Source organism: Microcaecilia unicolor, chromosome 8 (assembly GCF_901765095.1).
Source record: "Microcaecilia unicolor chromosome 8, aMicUni1.1, whole genome shotgun sequence".
In the NCBI taxonomy this organism is placed as follows: domain Eukaryota; kingdom Metazoa; phylum Chordata; class Amphibia; order Gymnophiona; family Siphonopidae; genus Microcaecilia; species Microcaecilia unicolor.
Genome location: NC_044038.1, coordinates 223100478 through 223124488, shown reverse-complemented (window position 1 = coordinate 223124488; position 24011 = coordinate 223100478). Strand labels below are relative to the sequence as shown.

At 42.5% G+C, this 24011-nt stretch overlaps 1 protein-coding gene across 1 annotated transcript in view; it reads left to right on the top strand.

Moving 5' to 3' along the window:
• Positions 1 to 263: 263 nt before the first annotated feature.
• RIMS4 (regulating synaptic membrane exocytosis 4) overlaps positions 264 to 24011 on the top strand; it is a 139495-nt gene continuing 115747 nt past the window's right edge. The window contains exon 1 of the mRNA XM_030212126.1: positions 264 to 725. Coding sequence (XP_030067986.1) covers positions 629 to 725 — 97 coding nt within the window. The 5' untranslated portion in view covers positions 264 to 628. The remainder of the gene's footprint in view (positions 726 to 24011) is intronic.

Below are 24011 nucleotides of genomic sequence, written 5' to 3'. Positions count from 1 at the left end.
GCCTGTCAGCCGTCTTGATGTAGCTGAAGGGGTTAAACCTTCGCTGTCCCTTTAAAGTCTCTGCCGGCGGTTTTCTACCACCTCGCAGCAGCAGCAGCAGAGGCAGATACCGCCCCCTCACCCTCCAGAACCGTTCCCCATTGGAGCACCCGTTTCCCGACCGTGACGCCATCGCCCCCTCCCGCGCCTGACGTCACAGCACTGGGCTGTGAATGAAGGTAGGTGCTGGAGCAGAAGTGGCGCGCGCCGAGGGAGTAGCGGTGCTCGCGCGTTTGACTCTTTCTTGACCCGTATTGGGTTTTTTTCCCCACCTCCTTTTAATTATTTGCAATTCTCCAACGAGCCGGAGGTTAAGTTGCATCTTCCGAGCGCGGTGCATTTTCAGTTTCTTTTTTTGCCCTAGAATTGGAAAGTGGAGGAGGCGAGAGGACGGCAGACGGCAGAATCCGATGCCCGGACGCCTCTGACGGTGGCTAGAAGGGAGCGAGCAGAAGCCGCTGTTTCCTCTTCTTGCTGAGGGCCCCGAAATTCAGCCAAAACGCCGCGTGCCGTGCTTCGAGTGAAAAATGCGGCGGCAAAACTGGCCAAGCCGTCGGCGGAGCCCGGGAGCGCCCCCGGCGGCCTGTACATGGAGCGGTCCCAGAGCCGGATCAGCCTGTCGGCGTCCTTCGAGGCTCTGGCCGTCTACTTCCCCTGCATGAACTCTTTCGATGAGGATGATGGGGGTAAGTGGCAGAGCGGCCCATCTTATGCAATAGATTTTGAATAATTTAAACTTGCACCGTATCTCTACAATTTCCACCTGCTCTAAAAAATAATGCTCATTACTGGGATATTGGTTAGTGGCTCTTCTGATTGGGGGGGGGGGGGGGGGGGGAGAGTAGCTGACCCGTTTAATTCTATCCTTTGATGTCTCTTTCTGTGGACTTGCTTGGCTGTGATGCTTTGTGAACGAAACAAAACCTTCAGCAGTCAGGTTTATAGCAGCACTTTGTATGATCAGTTAAGGTTAAAAGTAGGAGCCACATTTTTATCCACTATTTCTTTCCTAGAGGACAGAGTTGATGCAGAAAGGCAACCAACTTCAGGCTTCCTGAAGTGAATGCGATGCTTTTGATGACAGAAATATATCAACAACAGCCCTTCTTCGTATTCAGTCAGAAGTGCAGACATTTAAATCGTTAAGCGAAATTCTTGCAGTCTCTAAAGTGACAGATTTGGTGGTAGTGAAAACAATACCTATTTTATCCTTTGGACTCGTATAGCTAATTATAAATGAGGCTTATTGTTTCAATAAATAGCATTCCTTTGCACACCTGAGAATGATATATTGCACAACAGTGATGGCTTTATGGATATGTTTTTTGAGTCTTTGCGTGCAGATTAAATGTCTGTGGTAGGTTACAGTAGGGGTATCAGTATTTTAAAACTTGTATTCCCTCCTCATTTCTGATTGTATATTAACCAACTTTCGATCCTATAACATCATTTTTGCAAAGGAAACAATGGATGTAGGTTTAATAAATATATTATAATCTGGAAACATTAATGATATTTTCCATTACACTGGAGATGAAACAACTGTAGATGCAAGACATCATAAATACAATGTCACAATTATATTTGGCTTGGTTTATTTATATAATGTGTAACAATTTGAACCTGCTGGAGGTTTAGATGCTTAATTTATTCATATATTGGATTATAGTGCTGGCTAACTATCGGACTAGGATGGCTGTATATAAAACAGAAGAAACTACAGTGGGATTTATATCGGATGCTAAAAAATATTTAGGTGTCATTGAAATATGCTGACTGGATGACATGGCTCGTTTTAAATAATGACAAAAGATTAACACACATGTAAAAGTATGGGATTGCAGATAGATGATGATGTCAGTGTATATGCAGATTTAGTAACTAGGACATGAGGTTGGACAGAAAATCAGTCCACAAGACCCTGGGACAATGAGTGACTGTTCTGCATAAATTCAGAGAGGAGGAGACAAAACCTAAGAAATTTCTAGACCTAGCTGCCCCCTATACTAAAGCGTAGCACGTGCTAATGGAATTAGTGTGCACTAACCCCCGATTCTATATATGGTGTCCAAATTTGGACATGCTTCCAAGATGCATGCTCAAATTAATCGGCTTATGATCTGCTGACCATCAATAATTGTATGTTAATTGGCACTGAGTTAGGATTTGCGTGTGCATCTGGCTGGTGCTTAAATATCATAGCATGCAACCCAAAAGGGGATGTGGCTATGGGGGGGGGGGGCATGCATGGGTCTGGGGTGTTCCAAAAGATGTGATGTACTGACCCCATTATTCTTTAACCCATTAGTGCCCAATGTAACAAATCAATTTGTTCCCATATGGCTTATTGTGGGAACATTGGGCACTAATGGGTTAATACTGTGCTTGGGTGCCAGGATTTACAGCGGGCGTTAGTCTGGTGCCCAATTGACACTAAGCATTATTCTATAAAGGGTATGTGCCCTTTATAGAACAGTGCTTGGTGCTGATATTATCTGGCATCCATCTTTGAGTACCGTATATAGAATTGCACCCTAAATGTTAAGAAGCCCATAAGTATAGAATGGACTTCTTAGTATTTATCGTCCACTGAGCTTTAGTAAAAGGACCCCTTAGTGACATTGTTAGATATGAGTAATAATAGGGCCTGAATTTACTATGGGTTTTTCCCCCACTGTATCTACAGTGAACATAAGTTTATGGAATTGAGCATGAGCTTAATTCACTAATCAGTTCTCCGGTATGTAAAGAGGGTTAAGAAGTGCAAAATACAAAGTATTTATTTTTCTGAACTAACGTCATACATTTCTTGACTAGTTTTTGTGATCTGACACTTGTTTTTGCAAGTTAATTTAAGAAAGATAGTCAAGAATTGTATTTAATCCAATGAAAAGATATAACCTTTATTTTCATGCACTTAAATGAACCAACGCTGCAGCCAACTATCTGATACATAATCAATGCTTGGATTATCTTCCTGATGTAATTCCACTTGCACTCATCAACTTGAAATGCTGAATTAAAGTGGGCACGTCACCTAGTTGTTTCTGTAATGAAGAAAAAGGCAAACGTCTTCCTATTTTTGTCACAAAGGAAACGTAGAGATTGTTGCCATCTGCAAAGTTCTTTTCCATTGTCTGATGCTGTTAGCAAGATCTCATCAGTAGCTGGATTTACAAGCAGTGGAAGGAAGGAATCTCAAAGTTCACAAATTTTATGATTGAAACGCATTCTTGTGTCCGGGTGCTACATTAAAAAAAAATTTTTTTTGGCAACAGATGCGTAAATAATCATAGCTAATTCCTCGTGGTTTGTTTTTGTGCAAAGATGTGTAAAATTCTGTGACACTTGCTTATGTGTTTTGATGTTGGCCACCGTGAGATGTGTGATATGGTAGGTTAGATATTTTTAAAAATGGATGGATCTGCCACGAAATAAAGCAAAGCAGCTTTACTTACTTGACAGCGTAGCCTATGTAGGACAAGGAAAATGCCCCAGATACCCTAAGACGTCTTGGACGGGAGGGGAACAGAATAACATGTTACTCTGATTCTTAATTTGTCCTTCTTCATAAGATGAGGATCTCAGGATTAGTAAGAATGTTATTTTAAAATATTAATTTTGATGTAGAAAAGGTGATGTTTCAAAAGTGCAAGTGAATGTTCTAATCTGTGCCCTTCCTCTCCAATAACTATAGTAATTAATCATAGGGTAAACCAGCTGAGATAGAAATCCACAAGTGTTCGCACGGAATGTAAAAACTACTGGTAAACCTCAGTTCTCAAAGGTCACAAGCCAGCTAGATTTTCAAGATATCTATATTGTATGTGCATGAAATGCATTTGTATGTGCTTCCTCCTTTGTATGTACATCTCATGCACATTATTTATGGGTGTCCAGAAAATCCAAGTGGGTTGCAACACTAAGGGACCAGAGTTGCCTGCTTCTGGAGTAACCTAAAAACCTGTCTCCTGAAGGTTGCCTGACATGGAGGAGAGGAATCAAGTTGATGGATCAATCAAATCAGAGCAGTGAATCTCAACCCTGTCCTTAGGACACAGCTAACCAGGATATCAACAACGAATAGGCATGAGATGAATTTGTACGCATTACTCCCATTGCATAGCTCTCATGCATATCCTGAAAATCCGACTTGTTAATTGTGTCCAGAGCTGAAAACCTCCAAACTAGAGTGAGGAAAAATGTGTATGTGAGAGGACGCTTACAATGAAATTAGTCTGCATCTTTTTTTATGGTGTTCATTATTTCAATGGATTTTGTGGAATTTCTACAAATATCTCTTCGAAGGATTTATATATCGTATCCATGCTTCAGGTTAAGGAAAAGTGTGCAAAGTAATATTTTTATTTATTGTAGTGAGTATCCAGGGCTTAGTTCTCAAAATGGAAGAAATGATGAGGAAAACTCCATCTTAACAGAGTCAGAGCCTGACACAGTTAACCCTTAAGAATAAGAAACTTGAGTTGGGGGACTCTGAACAAATATGGCCACCAGGAGGGACTACATCTCCCATGATGCCATGGAGTAAGCCCAGAGATAGTAATATGTGGGTCAAGCTAGCTTATTAAGAAGGATGGTTCATTTTGCTACATAAACCTGCTGTTGATAATAGTTTACCTCTGTGTTTGTGGAATGCCGAAGAGAAAGGGGAAGCCGAGGGGGACCTCTTCCTCCCAAGGTTGAAACCCCCTCCCTTCGTCAAACATCTATCTCAGCATTCCTGGCTTCCCTGCTGGTGCTGGGGAGAGCACTGGTTTGGAGAGTGATTTATCACTCAGTCCAGCTGGCCCTTTAACGCCTCTGTTCCCGAAACCCACTGAGCAGTGCAGGAGAAGATGAATCTTTCTTCTCTGAAGGAGAGGCAAATTCCGGATAAGAACACTGAGGTGCGGGAGGCAATGGAGGAAGCCCAAGGTTCTCAGGCAGCAGGGGCGGCACAAGAATTTAGTGTTTTACAAGCTGAAACTGCTTAACTTCTGGCAGGGACACAGCCCCTGATAAGACCTGCCGAGATTTCGCTGGAGACAATTTGGACAACCCTGGAAAGCCTCCACAAGGTCTGTTTGTCTTTTATTTCTGTGTCACTAAATAATGCAACACAAGTTAAATCTTTAAAGGCTGAATTAGAAATAATCTCTGATAAGCAATTGAAGATGGATGGAGAGTTGAGAAAAATATGTGAAGTCCAAACCCAGGTAGTTGGTGAAAAATTAATGACTATAAGGAAAATTGAAAATTTAGAAAATTCCTTGCGGACTCAAAACCTAAGAGTTTTGAATTTTCCTTTGAATGACTTAATATCACCAAAAGAAATGTTCTTTAAATTTTTGAGAGAGGAGTTTAAGTACTCTGAACAAATGTATCCTCCTGTACACAAAATATATTACTTGCCAGTTAAACCACAAGAAAAAACACGAGAACAAGAATCTCAGGTTCAGCCTGGAGGTCAAGCACAGGACTTGGACCTGACTACTTTTCTAGAACAATCCACTGAAGAAGAAAAAAAGAGATCTACGTTAATTGTGACGTTTGTCTTCCTCCAAGATAAGGAAGCAATATTGAAACTTTATTTCCAGAGATCTAAGATAGATTTTCTAGGAGGGAGAATTCTTATTTTTCCTGATGTATCCAAGTGGACACAAATGCGAAGAAAGAAGTTTCTTGAATTAAGACAAGACGTGATAATTATTGCAGGCCAAGTTTCAATTGCGCTTCCCGTGCAAATGTGTTGTAATATATGGGGACAAGAAATGTATTTTCTATGAGGTTGATCAACTTTCTGATTTTATAAAGGCCAGGAGGCAATCTGGGCATTCCTCATAGTTTAAAGGGATTGTATAAATAAGAAGCCTAAATTTTTGTTTTGCTAATTTTGTTAATTTCCAACTCCTCTTGGGTTATTCTTTAGGACATCTTGAGGGGCATAATTGAACGAAAACGTCTATCTCCATGGGCGTTTATCTCCGAGAACGGGTCCGTGAAGGGGCGGACCGAACCGTATGTTCGAAAAAAAAAAAAATAGACGTCCATGTTTTATTCGACAATTTGTGAGCTGGTTGTTTTTGTTTTTCAGTGATAATGGAAAATGAAAGCGCCCAGCTCAAAAATGAATAAATCCAAGGCATTTGTTCGTGGGAGGGGCCAGGATTCGTAGTGCACTGGTCCCCCTCACATGCCAGGACACCAACCGGGCACCCTAGGGGGCACTTTTACAAAAACAAAAAAAAAGGTAAAAGAGCTCCCAGGTGCATAGCACCCTTCCCTTGTGTGTTGAGCCCCCCAAATCCCCCTCAAAACCCACTGCCCACAAGTCTACACCATTACTATAGCCCTAAGGGGTGAAGGGGGGGCACCAACATGTGGGTACAGTGGGTTTGGGGGGGTTGGACGACTAAGCATTAAGCAGCACAATTGTAACAGGTGGGGGGGGGATGGGCCTGGGTCCACCTGCCTGAAGTCCACTGCACCCCCTAACAACTGCTCCAGGGACCTGCATACTGCTGCCAGGGTATGACATTTGAGGGTGAAAATAAAAAGTTGTGAAACATCATGTTTTGTGGTGGGAGGGGGTTAGTGACCACTGGGGGAGTCAGGGGAGGTCATCCCCGATTCCCTCTGGTGGTAATCTGGTCATTTAGGGCACTTTTTGGGGCCTTATTCGTGGAAAAAACAGGGTCCAGGAAAAGTGCCCTAAATTCTAGCTACAAACGCATACTTTTTTTCCATTATTGGCGAAAGGCGTCCATCTCTCCTCGGCCGATAACCACGCCCCAGTTCCACCTTCGCCACGCCTCCGACATGCCCCCGTCAACTTTGTACGCTTCCCCGATGGAGTGCAGTTGAAAACGTCCAAAATCGGCTTTCCATTATACCGATTTATTCGTTTTTGTGAGATAAACGTCTATCTCCCGGTTTGGGTCGAAATCTAGGCGTTTTTCTCTTTCAATTATAAGGTGTCTTGGGTCTCAATAAGTGGACTAATTCAGAGCTTTGAGTCAGCTGATGTACGTATTTGAAAATGATTTTTTGAAACTAAGTGTATCATATGCCCTGTAATATTTCCTCAAAGATATTTATCTTTGTAAAACCATATGTTTAAAATGAATGAATAAATAAATAAATAAAATAAAAAAAGGATGTTTCAAAGTAAGAGGTTTTTCCCTGAGGAACAGACGGCGGCCGTTTGCAGCAGAGGAGATTTCCTACAGGAGACAGTTCAGGGCCTACAGCCCCAGAGAAGGAGAGAGAGTTCACAGCTGAGGAGGAGGAGGAGGAGGAGGGCTTTGCCTGCACCTTAAGAAGGAAAGCTTGGAGACTTGGGCCCAGATGCACAAAACCTAACGAGCCCACAACTTGCGTTTTAAACTGGTTCCAGCCAGTTTAAAACGCAAGTAGTTCACCCCGGGCATGCACTAAGGGCATTTTCCCTGCCACGGTAGCAGGCAACGAAAACGGAATGCAAATGTTTGAAAAGCTATTATAATGAGCTGCAGTACCGTTGCAGCCCATTATAATCAGATGCACTACCGTTTTTCCGATTCCCTTACCATAGGAACCCTAACGAGATGTCTGACCTCTTGTTAGGGCTCCTGTGAGGGAATCGGAAAGGAAAAGGGCCCCCAAAAAAGGTAAAAAAAAAAAGCAGGGAGCGCAGGTGAGGGGCGTCCTTTAAGGATGTACTCTCCCTGTGCTTCTGAGAGACGTCTTTTTTTTTTTTTTTTGCAGTTTTTTGTTCTGCCGGCGCTCGTGTTTTTTTTCCCCCTTGTTGAGAGTCTTCGCCGCTCCACTTACCCCTCCACAGCGAAATTTTTCTATTTTCCTGGTTGCCGGAGAATTGGGACGTCCCTTTAGATTAGGCTCCTCTTCCTGGTCTCTTCAGCCAATCAGAGCGCGTTTCGCTGACAACAGCCAGCTAAGCCCGCTTTGATTGGCTGAAGACACCAGGAAGAGGAGCCTAATCTAAAGGGACGTCCCGATTCTCCGACTCAGGTACCGAAGGACTAGAGAATGCAAGTGATGCATTCGCTATGGAATCGGTAGGGAACGGGAATTGCCAATGTCTTTCATGCATCTGGGCCTGAGGCCAAAGGAAGCCACTGTTTATGGAGGACAGGAATGCACAGATCTGTAGATTTTATTTGTTCTGCTCATTGTGAGAAATAAGGAAATTCTGTTTTAATACTAGTAGGATATTGGTAGAGCTGCCAAGTTGACCATTCCAGGAGGAAGACTTATTTGCTGGTTCTGGATTTCTGTCAGCCTCGTTGGGGTGCATTATGGGACCTGCAGCACTGATTTCAATGGATAGAATCATGGACTGCAAATAATACACTTCTTTAGGATGTAATTTTAAAACCAGCATTGGTCAAAAAGTCTCCCTGGAATGGGTAACTTGGCAGCTCTGGTCTATTGTTCTGCTGAGGGTGGTAACATAGCTAGACTTTCTTCCTATAGTCAACGGTAGAAAAGCAATGATGGAGAGTGAAGGGCTGCACATGAGTTTGATTTTAAAGGAAAACCTGGACTGGATTATTTGGACTAGAAATATCTTCATTACTTTTGAACCGAGGCTGTGAATGTTTCTGGCAGGGAGTCGGGCTGAAGCCTGGCTGAGATAAAGAGTGGGGCTGTGTTTATCAGAGTGGGATTGACCCAGAGTTTCAGGGTAAAAGAACTGTTGAGAGCATGCGTATTTGTTGCCTTGCTAATGTGCTACAAGGGTTAGACAACCCTATCACCAGTGCACTTGAGGTTCCAGAACTACCATTTGGGATATAAGGAAGAATGTGGGGAAAGGCGGTTAGCTTAGCGGAGTTTAAAAAAGGTTTGGACAGCTTCCTGAAGGAAAAGTCCATAGACCATTATTAAATGGACTTGGGGAAAATCCACTATTTCTGGGATAAGCAGTATAAAATGTTTTGTACATTTTTGGGATCTTGCTGGGTATTTGTGACCTGGATTGGCCACTGTGGGAAACAGGATGCTGGGCTCGATGGGCCTTTGGTCTTTCCCAGTATGGCAATACTTATGTACTTATGTACCCAGTTGACTGAGGTGCTATGAAGAATGGTAGAGGGAGGCATTCTGCAAGAAATCTGCTGCAGTATTTAAAAGTTCACTATTTATCGTGTTGGTTTCTACACGTTGTTATTGTGCATATTTAAGAGATTCAGGAGTTTGTTTTTTACATATTGATGGGGCCAGATGGCATACGTCCGAGGGTACTGAAGGAATTTAGGGAAGTTCTAACAGTCCACTGTCTGATCTTTTCAAATCTTCTCTAAAGTTGGGAGGACTAGAGAGGAGCAGATGTGGTCCCTCTCCACAAAAGGGGTAGTAAGGAAGAGGTTGGGAATTACAGGCTGGTAAGTCTGACTTCTGTGGTAAGTAAATTATAAGTACATAAGTATTGCCACACCGGGACAGACCAAAGGTCCATCAAGCCCAGCATCCTGTTTCTAACAGTGGCCAGTCCAGGTCACAAATACCTGGCAAGATCCCAGAAGACTTAATACATTTTATGCTGTTTATCACAGAAACAAGCAGTGGATTTTCCCCGTCAATTTAATAATGGTCTGTGGAGTTTTCCTTTAGGAAGCCAACCAGACACTTTAAAAATAGAGAATAGTTAAGTTTTTAGAAGCCAATGGATTACAGGACCTGTGACAATGTGGTTTCACTAGAGGTAGGTCTTGTCAGACAAATGTGATTAATTTCTTTCACTGGGTGACATAAAATCCCTAGCATTGTCTGGATTAGATCTTCAAGATTCTTCTCTCTCTCTCTCTTTTATTGTGTACTAGTAAAAGAAGCCCATTTCAGAGCAAATGAAACGGGCGCTAGCAAGGTTTTCGTCGCCAACACCCCCCTCCCTCCCTCCCTGGCCAACCCCTTCATTGTTCTGGCATTGCTCCGCCCCCAACATCATGACGTTAGGCACGAGGGCGGGGCCCGGAGCAATTTTCCACCCCCTCCCTGCCTCCCTCCCTGCCAACCCCTTCGTTGTTCTGCCATTGCTCCACCCTCAAGGGCGGGGCCCGGAGCGATTTCCCACCTTCCTGCCTCCCTCCCTGCCAACCCCTTCGTTGTTCTGCCATTGCTCTGCCCTGGAGGGCGGGGCCCAGAGCGATTTCCCACCCACCCCCGCCTCCCTCCCTGCCAACCCCTTCGTTGTTCTGCCATTGCTCCACCCTCGAGGGCGGGGCCCGGAGCGATTTCCCACCCCCCCTCCTCCCTGCCTCCCTCCCTGCCAACCCCTTCGTTGTTCTGCCATTGCTCCGCACTCGAGGGCGGGGCCCGGAGCGATTTTGGTGGCTTCACCACCACGAACCTTCGAACCTTTTTGAAGGAAGTCAGAGCTTGGCTTCACTGACATCAGTGTCCTCAGAACGTTGAGGGTGAGTTTTATTGTAGTAGATGTTTTGTCTTCTATTTACCTATTCCTGTTTTGAAATTTGGAAATGTGGGGCATGAATAATATTGATTTGATGTGAATACAGTTCTGCTGTCTGTGTGTTGCTCTGTGTGATTTTTACCCTTTCAGCTGGTTTTGCATCTTCTCTTTTTTTTTTTTAGTCTGGATAGGAAGTCTCACAACTGATTGATTAGATTGTATATGGGAGAGTGCAAGGGGGAGAGGGAAAGGGCATCTTGGGAAGTATTGGAAGATGGGGATCTCAAGATTAGTAAGAAGTGCCATTGTTAATCATTGATCATGATGTAAGAAGAAAAGCTGATATTTCAAAGGTGCAAGAGAACGTTCTAATCAATGCCCTTCCTCTTCAGTCACTATAGCCTGTAGTCTTAAATGCACATAGCAGGAAATGACAGACGAAGACCGCCTGGCTCACCTAATCTGCTGAGCATTTATCATCTGCTTTGCAGTTATCAAGTGAAAGTGTGAAAGAAACACAGAATGGTTTTAGTTCAAGTATGAGTAAGATATCAGGAAACTTGTAGAGGTTTTGAAAATGTTTATGGCCTCAACAGTGCATTATCTCATAATTTCAGAGCCATGGCTTGAGGTCAGCCTCCATACACTGGCTCCCAATTAAAGAAGTATTGCCTTCAAAATCTGCACGATTGTTCATAAAATCATTTACGGAGACGCCCCGTCATATATGCTTGACCTCGTGGACCTCCCACCCAGAAATGCCAAAAGATCTGCCCGCACCTACACTTCCCCAGCTGCAAAGGATTAAAATACAATCATGCATCCAGCTTTTCCTACATGAGCACGCAGTCGTGGAATGCACTACCAAATCACTTGAAAACAATCAACGAAATAACTAACTTTTGCAAATCGCTGAAAACCTATCTCTTCACCAAAGCCTACCACAAGAACTCATAACTAACTACAACGCATCACCACTCCTACCTTATTATGACTGTCTTCTCTCTATAATTGCTTGATTACATCGACTTGTTATTCTTGTTAAGTGACTTGCCCAGAGTCACAAGGAACTGCCTGTGCCTGAAGTGGGAATCGAACTCAGTTCCTCAGTTCCCCAAAGTCCACCACCCTAACCACCCTAACCACTAGGCCACTCCTCCACTCTGTAACACCAATTGTATTTTTTGTACCCTGAAATGGTGATGCCATAACAGGTCTTTGTTAGCCACATTGAGCCTGCAAATAGGTGGGAAAATGTGGGATACAAGTGCAATAAATAAATAAAATAAATGGAGGAAATTTGCAAAGCTGCAGCATGGTCATCCGTGCATACATTCACATCTCATTACTGCCTTTGAGCAGGATACCCAACGTGATAGCTGGTTCGGGCAGGTTCGGTGTCTAGAATCCAACTCCACCCCCTAGGCTCAATTTTGTTGAGTTCCAGGCTGCACCTTCCCAGCTAGGATGTACATATTTTCAGGTTAATTGACTTCCAGACCTCAATGTTTTGAGTCCCTGTTCTCCTAGCATTGTGGTTTTCAGTGAGCTTGGTAGCTAGGGGTTCCCAGCTGTGAGAATATGAAGGCCTTTCTTGTCCTCAGAGAAAGCAAAGGTACTCACCTATAGCAGGTGTTCTTCAAGGACAGCAGACCAAGTAGTCTCGCTTACCCTCCCACCTCCCCTTGGATGAGTGGGGGACCCGTCGGATGATGCCACCCAACTGTGAAAATACTTGGCCTGCTGTCCTTGGAGAAAACCTGCTACAGATGAGTAACTTTGCGTTGCTTTACTTCAGGGCTAAATTCAGAGTATTACTACTGTTTCGTAATTCTTTGCAGAATGATGCTCTGTATTATCTGAATTCTGTATTAAAAATCTAAAGACCACGTCGGGCCCTTTTCCTTTGCGTGTCCAGTTGAGTGGAGTAGATAACAAGGCTAGACAGCAGCAGTGGGCATTTTAACACACACATGCACTAGCATGAGACCTGCTACATCTTGCACTGTCCAGCAGGAAGTGTGCATTGAAGGGAGCCGAACACGGCAAGTCTTGAGCATTTGTAGGTACTCGGAGGACCTGTGCAACGCTCAGTTTCATTTTGATGCAGGCACAAGCAGGATGGGTAGAGGTAGAATGGGATTCAATTTCCATGGCAAGGGTTCTTAGAGAGGCAAGGTCAGGTAGGAAAATGACGGGTGTTGGATCAATTCAAATTGAGTTCATTGGTTTATTGAAGGCTGAAATAAAGAAGTGAGTTTTCAGTGAGCTGCGAAATAACATATAATCGTTACTGTGCTTGATTGATGTAGATAAGGAATTCCAAGTATATCAAGAACATACACAAAAAGCATAGCAGAAAAACCACAACAAAGACTTGCCAAATGAATTTCCCTAACCATGACTAGCAGCTGTAAGCTTAATACTCAAGCTAAACTGAAAAGGCCTGGGCAAAAAGAAATGATTTTAACTGTTTCCTAAACTGAAGGATCGAAGTTATAATACGTACTTTCACAGGTGAAGAATTCCAAAGAGACGCGCCCGCAATCTGAAGTATCGCTGAACGGTTAGCTTCAAGTCTAACACATTTAATGGAAAGAATATCCAATAAAAATTTATCCGCAGAACATAAACTACTAGATGGCTGATACAGTATTAAAGATGAAGCTAACTCCAGGGGTGCATCATTGCTCAAGCCCTTAAAAATCAAGGTCAACACCTTATACCTAATCCGCCAAAGCACACTTTATAGAATTGCCCCTTTTGGGGGGGAATTCTATGTATGGCGCCTAAAAAAAAATCAGTGTAGAAAACATTGTTGCCTAAACATATTCTATAAGCGCGCCTAGATTTAGGCGCGGTGTATAGAAAACACTTAGTTGATATCCCAGTGCCTAAAACTGTGTGTGTCCATTTACTGGTGTAAATCCTGGCAAGTAGATTTAGGTGCAGAGGTCCGTATTCTATAACTACGCACATAAATTTCGGAATGCCCATGAAATGCTCATTTCCCCATCTGCGTATGTTAGAAGTTGAGTGCAGTGTGTTATAGAATACGCTTAACGAGTTGTGTATGTAAATTCTAATTATCAATTAGTGCTTATTGCTTGTTAAGGGCTGTTATCAATGCCAATTAGGTTGTTAAGCCTAAGTTACGCGTGGTGTTAGCCACCTGGATTTTGACGCAGATCTCTAGGCATGCTATATAGAATTCGGGGTTTTGTGTCATAAATTAGGTTTGTTGTTCATTTGTTTAGGTTTAGGAGTTTGATTCACAAAGATGCATTAGCACGGGAAATCTATATTTCCCTACAACAAAATGTGATAACATTATAACTAGTGTAAGCTGTGCCATGTTAAGGTGCTAATGTGGCTTTTCAAGTCACTCTCTCAGGTGCCTGGTGATAAAATACAGTGTTAAGCGCCTAACTTTAATCCCTGTCCTAAATCCACCCTGTCCTAAATCCACCCTGTAGCCATCTACTCCTCAGGCTTCTAGATTTGACATTTGTGAAACTAGAAGCCTAAATGTAGGTACTTGGCTGTAGTCCATTTTCAAAGGAACAGGTTCAGGACCCTAACTCCATGGGCAGTGAAACGATTTGAGAATCGCCCCATAAAATTTTACTCATCCTTAAGTGAAGCACTGACATGGGAAAGGGAAACAATGATTTATTGAGTGAGAGAGGCAAAAATTAGACCAGAAGCTATGGAGAAGCAGGAAAGAAGGTGTGGGTTGTTTAGACCTAAGGGTAGAATTACTTGAAAGGGAATGTCAGTTCTGCTTGATAATGAGGTCATAATTATGGCATTACAATGCTATTTTTTTTTAATCGATCAAGGTGGACATCTATTAAGATGAGTTATTACACTGTTAACGTGAGTTATTGCATAAAATGGGGCCTGTGCTAAAAGCATGAGTTAGTGGTGAAAAAAACACATCTTAATGATAGCCCATGTCTAACTGCACCCCTTAATATCGTATTTTTGCCTTTGTATTGAATGAGCTGGAAACACTATAACAAGTAGCAGATTAACTCCAGTCTTAATTGCCATCTATATCTATCTATCTTCTTCTATATATATAAAAGGCAAGACCAACGTTCTGAAGCCTCCAGCCGGAAGTGTGAAGCGCCAGAGATATCCGGTTTCCCCATGAGTGAAGGAAAACAGCACAGCACGAAATCCCTCTCTCTGTAACAGTAAAGGACTCAGAGGGGGAGGGGAGAGAGATGCCCTCACTCTCTCTGTAACACAGAACAGCAGGAAACTTAACACTGAAGGACTGGACTCCAAGGGGGGAGGGGGAGGGAGAGAGGGCAGAGGGCAGGGACACACACTCCCACATGCACACTCTGAAGAAAACCTTGCTAGCCCCCCGTTTCATTTGCATCAGAAACGGGGCTTTTTTACTAGTAAATCAATAAATTCCATGTAGCCAAATCTGGAAGAGTTTGCATGTTTTAGACATCAAAACAATTGAACAACCCTATTTTGATCAGAAAGACAGTTTTTGAAGCCAACTATTTCTTGTTGCTCTTTAAATAGCTTTTTAGAAGTAAAAATGTACTTTAAAAATAAATCCAAATGGCTTACTGTTGAACAGAGAAAAATTGCTTTTTAGAATAAATTCTGATATGATTGTACTTTGCCGTGAATCCAGCTCTCAGAAAGAGAGGACTATTCCATCTTGGGTCATTGTATATTTAAAATGTATAACTTGGGGGGTGGGGGGAGCAGTACACCAGTAGCATAACTCCCTCTCCCTCCAAGTGCTCTTATCGAAGTGGGTTTCCTTTAAGTTGGGTCATTTTACTATCTCCAAGTACCATGAGACCTTTTGCTAAAATAGCATGGCTTGTGGCAAAATAACCCAAGAATGCTAAGCCGCTTTGATAACTCTCCCCCCCCCCCCCCTTAATATGGTATAGTCCATTTTCAAGTGTTAGGATCCTCACAGTGAACATTGGTTGCAGATCTTTGATTGAGATATTCATTTGGTTAATATAAGTTGTATAGACCCATGACTGTAGCAAAGTGGGTAAGAATGCTTCTTTAAGGAGGCACTTGAGTGTCTGATTACTTTTTTATAAGGAAGTCAAAGATCTGTTAGCAAATTGTTTCCGATATAATTTTATTTTATCGGGTTTTTTACATTTTATTTTGCATGGGATGACTGGATTTTTTTAATTGTAAGATTGGATGGCTTGACTTCTGTCATGTCTTCGCATGCTGTTTCATTTACCTATATTTTTATACTTTAGATTATTGCTTTGTGTATTTACTAATTTGATATATATTATGTTTATGTTGAAATATTATCATGTACCTTGCCTAGAGCATTCAAGTGGATTAGCCATAAATAAATGTAACAGATATATGAATGAGAGAATATGTGATGCTAATTCATACCTCCTGTGAATATCTCTATTTGCATAGATGCCTGCGAGATTAAACAATTCTTTAACCAGTGATGAGAGTTCTAATAAGTACGAATCTCTCAAAACTAAAAATGATTTCCCTTAACATTTAAGATTTCTCATTCGAGTTTGAGAAAGTTCAAACAAGATTGCCCAGTTGCGACATTATGTAGGAGGTCGGAGTTCAGTTTCCAAGCATGATTTCTGCGCAAGGGCAGCTGGGACTGGAGATATTGTGAAGAAAGCAACTGTGGTCTAGTTTCAGCTATTGCACGAGAGTGATATGTCGTGGAAGAATGTAGAGTGCATGGGTATCAAGTTTTGGAGGCAGCTTTGGCCAAGAAGTGGACTATTTCTGCAATGGCTGGGTTAGACAGGAAGGAGAAGGTTAAAATTAATAGTAATTTTGACTTTTATGTGGCAGCTTTCTCAGGGGATCTTTTACTAAGTGGCAGTAAGCCCAACACAGGCTTTACCGCTCACTAAACTGGAAGTACCGCTGGGCTACTGCAGCAGCCCCGGAGGTAGTTCCCCTTCCCCCCCCCCCCAGCACGTGCCATTTTGGGTGCTACAAAAATAACAAAGTAACAGCAATAGAAAGGAGTGGAGACTGCCAGTGGGTGGAAAAAATGTCATAGGAGCTCAATTTGTGAAAAAAATCTTTATTTAAAAGGCCCGACACAGCTGTGTTTCAGCTGATGCTTGTGTGAAAGGTCAGTTGCACTGTCCAAACTCTTAAACATAAACCTAGAATACTGTGCAATGCCTGCTATATATTAGGTGACCCCTTTACACCAGGTCTATGGCAGATGCTCAAATGGCCATATAGATTGTGCTGTCATCTCCCATTACTGGGGTGAGGTGCCCTATTTTAGAATCAACTCCATCATAGCTATGAAAGTCTCTCGATTTCTCACTCCATGTTGCGACCGCACCTCGAATATTGCATTCAGTTCTGTTCGCCGCATCTCAAAAAAGATATAGTGGAATTAGAAAAGGTGCAGAGAAGGATGACCAAAAATGGTAAAGGGGATGGGACGACTTCCCTATGAGGCAAGGCTAAAGCGGCTAGGGCTCTTCAGCTTGGAGAAAAGACGGCTGAGGGGGGAGATATGATAGAGGTCTATAAAATAATGAGTGGAGTGGAAAATGTAGACGTGAAGCGTCTGTTTACTCTTTCCAAAAATACTAGGACATGCAATGAAGCCACAAAGTAGTAAATTTAAAACAAATCGGAGAAACGTTTTCTTCCCTCAACGTGTAATTAAACTCTGGAATTCGTTGCCAGAGAATGTGGTAAAGGTGGTTAGCTTAGCGGGGTTTTAAAAAAAGCTTTGGGTGGCTTCCTAAAGGAAAAGCCCATAGATAAGCAGCATAAAATGTTTTGTACTTTTTAGGGCTCTTGCCAAGTATTTGTGACCTGGATTGGCCACTGTTGGAAACAGGATGCTGGACTTGATGGATCTTTGGTCTGTCCCTGTATGGCAATACTTATGTACTTATGAAGGGTCAGGTGAATCAATTTCATATAATTGAAGACTCTTGAATAGGAGCGTATTTTAATTTTTTGTTTCTGTTGAATCTCTGTGGTATGGCAAGGATTCAGGTGTGAAAGCTTATGAACTAGTATGATGAACCCGCCAACAACTTCCGATAATTGAATTAAAGGGCTGATCGGGGTTTTCTGTAGATTACTATTTCTGTTTGATGAAAGTTTATTACAGATATAAATGAGTCCCTATAGCAAACGTTCTCAAGGAAAGTTACATATGTAACTTTGTAAGGCTAAGCGCTTTGAAAATACACCTCATGGGGTCCAGCTGGCAAAGATAAGTATACCTCAGCGAGGTGTAATTATTATTACAAAAACTGTCTTGCGAAGATATCGTTGCTTGTCAGTGCTTGCTGAGTTCTGAGTTAATGGGCTGTTCTGCATAATATTACTTTGCAGCAGCTCAGTTTTAATAAGCTTTTATAAATGGCAAAAGTCCACTGCTTCGGAAGGGGAAATTTATGATTTTTTTTTTAACTTTTAAAAATGCTTGCATTTCAAGTTTCATTTGGCAAAAAAACAAAACCTGAGCTGCTACAAAGCAGTATTATGCAGAGCAGCCCATTGCAAAAAAACTGTCTTGTGAAAATATCTTTGCTTGTCAAATCTTGCTGAATTCTGCGTTTATCTCAAACCGGTGAATCCGCATCCAAGTTCAAACAAAATCTACCCGATTTCCAGGGTCTTCGGCAATTGGATTCATCCATAAATTCCCATGAATTAGCAATTGTGACAAATCCACATTAATTCTGTTTGGATGCCTCTTAGATTTACTGTGAATTTTCCAGTGATCTTCACCAGAAAATCTGATGATAAATCCAAAATTATGTCAAATTTTAGCCCAGCTGAAATGAATCAGTTCAAATTTTCTACACATCTCTACTAAGATTAGCTGATTTGGCATGCGTAACGATGGGCGTTGAACAGGTACGGTCTCATTGCTACCTTGTGTGTCAGAGTCCGTAACTAGCTGCAGTAGCTTGATTTATGAACAGAACCCAGCTTGATGGTTTGTGAAAGTGTCAAGAGGTGATTAATTTGGTTATTAATATGAGTTGGTCAGAAAGTATTGAATGAATACACCAAGTTTAAAAACGACATCATGATAAGTAGAGAGAAATAATTTTAGAGAAATTTAGGTTTGTGAAGTAGCTAATGGTACTGTTTAGTTTGGGTGAATAAATCTCTAAAGCGTTGACACACATTAGATTAGAGATGGAGGAAAAGTTTCCAAGAAAATTCTGTCTCTGGGCACAGTCAGCATCATTCTAAACGTAGAAGTGAAGCCAAAAAATACGCCTGCACTTGAGATTTTAATTATGGGAATAAATGAGTTCACAGTTGGGAAGCAGAGTTATTGTTTAAAATGATTCAGCTCTTTTGAAAATAGTTTTAATAAGAGCATGTAATCACAACTTTCCCGGTGCTAGGAGCTCCTGATAGGGGGTCAATGTGTGCATGAATAAATTCCTTGAAATCATCTCATGGGGTTTAATTTTGAGTTAACACTGTTTCCCCCAGATTTTATAAATGGCGACTAAAGTTGCGTGCTCAAATCAACGCCCGAGGCTGATTTTGCATGCGCGACTTAATTGCTTAAGCCAGTCAGTGCCGATAATTGACTAACAACCAATTGGTGTTAATTGGCCTTATTTAGGACTTCCATGCAGATCCGCTCATAAATCCTAACGCATGTAAACTTTTGAGGGTGTGGCTAGGGGGCATTCCAGAACTTTACATACATAAATACAGAATTCAGCTGAACCGCCCCTAATTTAGGTGGCCTCGTTTATACCTGCTTTTAGCAGGCATAATCGTCAGCAGCGAAAGTCAGGTATAAGCGTACAGTTTATAGAATAGCGCTCGGTAAAATAGTGTAAAATGTTTGGCGCCATTTATAGAATTTACCCCTTTGTCTGTTCCAAATTTAGCACGAATATTTTCTTGTAGGCAATAAAAAAATGCCCAATTCATTAGGATTTATTCGCTGCCTATTTGAAGAAACGCTCCTGAGGCAGTATACAGCAAGAATAGGCCATACGTACAGAATAGACAATATTCATATAATAAACGTATTCATATAATCTTGAGGTCCTCGAGAGCTACAATCCAGTCGGGTTTTCAGAATTTCCTCAATGAATATGCATGACATCTATTTGCATGCACTGCCTCCATTGTACGCAAATCTCATGCATGGGTTGCGTGTTCACATGCAGAAATTACCGCAGGGTGCCTGAGTGCGCCGTGCAGCAGTGCATTTTAACTTGCGATAAGCACACGTGACCCCTATATACAACCTTGGGAGTACTTCCTTTAAATGTAGCCAAAAATATGTGCCTTGTGGAACAATCCCCATGGATTCTGTATAACGTGACCAAAATTGCACGTGTAAATCGGTCATATTCTGGATTTGTCCATGCGCAATTTAAGTACTTAACAAGCCAATCAGCTTCGATAATTGCCACTTAACCAATGGCCACTAATTGGCATCAATTAGAATTTGCATTCACAACTTGCTAGGCGTATTCTGTCAAGTGGTGCTTATAGATTCTAATGCATGCTGCCAAAAAGGGGAAGTGTGCATGGGTACGGAATAGGCGGAGCATGAGAGTTCCAAAAATCTACAAGCACAGTTATACAATACTGCTTGGCGTCTAACTTAGGTTCTGATATTTACACCATGTTCTACTTGGCGTAAATGGACGTACCTATAGGTAAGTGCAGGCAGGCCACTAGGTGTATTCTATAAACCGCGCCTAAATCTAGGCACGGTTTACAAAATATGCCTAGGTGGAAATATATTCTGCGCCGATTTTTCAGACGCCGTATGTAGAATCTAGGCCAATGTTTAGCACCAATAAAGAAGACCAATTTTTAGGCTTTAGGTTTAAATACTATAGAGGCTATTTACTAATGATGTTAGGGTGTCCTAAGACATATTTTATTTATTTATTTATTGCATTTGTACCCCACATTTTCCCCACCTATTTGCAGGCTCAATGTGGCTTACATAGTACCGTCAAAGTAGTTTGCCCAGTTGGTGGATAACAAATACAAAGTTGTATAGTGATCGTATGAGGTATAAGTGGAGGGTCGGAATGGATGAAGATTGCGTGTTGTCCTGTTTGATCATAGTCATGCTGTGTTGGTAGGTGAAGAGGGTTATTTTATTCCTGTGGAACTTGGGACAGTGCATGCTAGCCATTAGTAAATGAACTATTTGTATAAATGGTTTCACAAATTGTCTATGGGGAAAATACACGGTACAGAGAATCCATAGCATAAAAGATTCTGTGTTAGTATTATTGTTTGAATTGTCTACGCATTGAGATTTGTTACATTATATTGGCTAATGTCAGGTCATGAATAAATATATATATATTTTTAGATTTTGTTGGTATAAATATTGTAAGGTAAATGCAAATATAAATGATTAATTGTTTGCAAGCCTTGTTTTCTTAATTTGGTTGTTTGCTTGCTTTTTAAATCTGAATTTAGCTAAAGAAAAGCCACTGACGTTCCTTTCTGAAGGAGGTCTAGTTGCTGAAACAGTACCACTAGCAGCAAGGAACAGGAAGTTAGACCATGCATCCTGTTAACTGATTCAGTTGTGTAGTCAAATTGCGCTGTCAAAAAACAATCCTTCAGAAAGTGGAGAAGAGAACCAACTGAAAGTAACAGGATAGATCATAAGGAATGCCAAGCCAAATGCAAAGCGGAGATAAGGAGGGCAAAAAAGGACTTTGAGAAGAAATTAGCGTTGGAAACAAAAATACATAGTAAAAATTTTTTTAGATACATTAAAAGCAGGAAACCGGCCAAAGAGTCGGTTGGGCCGCTGGACGAAAATGGTGTTAAAGGGGCGATCAGGGAGGACAAAGCCGTAGCGGAGAAATTAAATGAATTCTTTGCTTCGGTCTTCACCGAGGAGGATTTGGGGAGGACACCGGTGCCGGAAAGAATATTTGAAGCGGGGGAGTCGGAGAAACTAAACGAATTCTCTGTAACCTTGGAGGATGTAATGGGTCAGTTCAGCAAGCTGAAGAGTAGTAAATCACCGGGACCTGATGGTATTCATCCCAGAGTATTAATAGAACTAAAAAATGAACTTGCGGAGCTACTGTTAGAAATATGCAATCTGTCCCTAAAATCGAGTGTAGTACCGGAAGACTGGAGGGTAGCCAATGTTACTCCGATTTTTAAGAAGGGTTCCAGAGGAGATCCGGGAAATTATAGACCGGTGAGTCTGACGTCGGTGCCGGGCAAGATGGTGGAGGCTATTATTAAGAATAAAATTGCAGAGCATATACAAAAACATGGACTGATGAGACAAAGTCAGCACGGATTTAGTGAAGGGAAGTCTTGCCTCACCAATCTAATGCATTTTTTTGAGGGGGTAAGCAAACATGTGGACAATGGGGAGCCGGTTGATATTGTATATCTGGATTTTCAGAAGGCGTTTAACAAAGTGCCGCACGAAAGACTCCTGAAGAAATTGCAGAGTCATGGAATCGGAGGTAGGGTATTATTATGGATTAAGAACTGGTTGAAAGATAGGAAGCAGAGAGTAGGATTGCGTGGCCAGTATTCTCAGTGGAGGAGGGTAGTTAGTGGGGTCCCGCAGGGGTCTGTGCTGGGTCCGTTGCTTTTTAATGTATTTATAAATGACCTAGAGATGGGAATAACTAGTGAGGTAATTAAATTCGCTGATGACACAAAATTATTCAGGGTCGTCAAGCCGCAGGAGGAATGTGAACGATTACAGGAGGACCTTGCGAGACTGGGAGATTGGGCGTGCAAGTGGCAGATGAAGTTCAATGTTGACAAGTGCAAAGTGATGCATGTGGGTAAGAGGAACCCGAATTATAGCTACGTCTTGCAAGGTTCCGCGTTAGGAGTTACGGATCAAGAAAGGGATCTGGGTGTCGTCGTCAATGATACGCTGAAACCTTCTGCTCAGTGTGCTGCTGCGGCTAGGAAAGCGAATAGAATGTTGGGTGTTATTAGGAAGGGTATGGAGTCCAGGTGTGCGGATGTTATAATGCCGTTGTATCGCTCCATGGTGCGACCGCACCTGGAGTATTGTGTTCAGTACTGGTCTCCGTATCTCAAAAAAGATATAGTAGAATTGGAAAAGGTACAGCGAAGGGCGACGAAAATGATAGTGGGGATGGGACGACTTTCCTATGAAGAGAGGCTGAGAAGGCTAGGGCTTTTCAGCTTGGAGAAGAGACGGCTGAGGGGAGATATGATAGAAGTGTATAAAATAATGAGTGGAATGGATCGGGTGGATGTGAAGCGACTGTTCACGCTATCCAAAAATACTAGGACTAGAGGGCATGAGTTGAAGCTACAGTGTGGTAAATTTAAAACGAATCGGAGAAAATTTTTCTTCACCCAACGTGTAATTAGACTCTGGAATTCGTTGCCGGAGAACGTGGTACGGGCGGTTAGCTTGACGGAGTTTAAAAAGGGGTTAGATAGATTCCTAAAGGACAAGTCCATAGACCGCTATTAAATGGACTTGGAAAAATTCCGCATTTTTAGGTATAACTTGTCTGGAATGTTTTTACGTTTAGGGAGCGTGCCAGGTGCCCTTGACCTGGATTGGCCACTGTCGGTGACAGGATGCTGGGCTAGATGGACCTTTGGTCTTTCCCAGTATGGCACTACTTATGTACTTATGTTGAGATTTTTGTTGTTGCATTCCCATGGAGGGGGCTTCTGGTGGGTTTTGTATATTCTGAAGAATGTTTGTTGCAGCAGGGTTTGAAATGAATTTGGTAATAAATTAGTTGCTTAACAAGACAGGTGTAGAGCAGTGGAGTAGCTACGTGGGGCCTGAGGGGGCCTGGGCCCCCGTAGATTTGGCCCTGGCCCCCCCGGCGACGATCCCCTTGAACCCTCCCTCCCGCCACCGTCCGCCCCGCCGCCGCCGCATCAGATACCTCATTTGCTGCAGCCGAAGAGAGTCTTCTTTAGATCAGCGCCGGAGTAGCGCCTTCGTTCAAGGAAGTTCCTGCTGTGATGAGCTGTTTCTGACGCCTTATGTCCTGCACGTAAGGCGTCAGAAACAGCTCATCACAGCAGGAACTTCCTTGAACGAAGGCGCTACTCCGGCGCTGAACTAAAGAAGACTCTCTTCGACTGCAGGAAACGAGGTATCTGATGCGGCGGCGGAGAAGGTGGTGGGGTAGGGTTGGTGGCGGGAGGGGGGTCCAGTGTGGCGGCTGCAGCGGCTGGGGGGTGCGACGGCGGGGGGGGGGCTAAACAGTGCCCCCCCACCTCGGGCTCTGGCCCCCCCTCCCAGCGAGGTCTGGCTACGCCCCTGGTGTAGAGTAATGCTAATGATGGATGCTCTTGACATTGACCATTTAGCCCAATGGGCATCGTTTTCAATTACTGTTGCCCAAAATACAGACTAGAAATATGTATTTAATCTGGGTTTAGTGTGGGAGACTAGCAACATAGAAGACACCAGGTAGTAAATGAAACAAATAGGACTAGATTCTAAAAAAATCGGCACCAATGGAAAACACGCTTAGGCGTATTCTGTAAGCCATGTCCAAAGTTAGGCGTGGTTTCC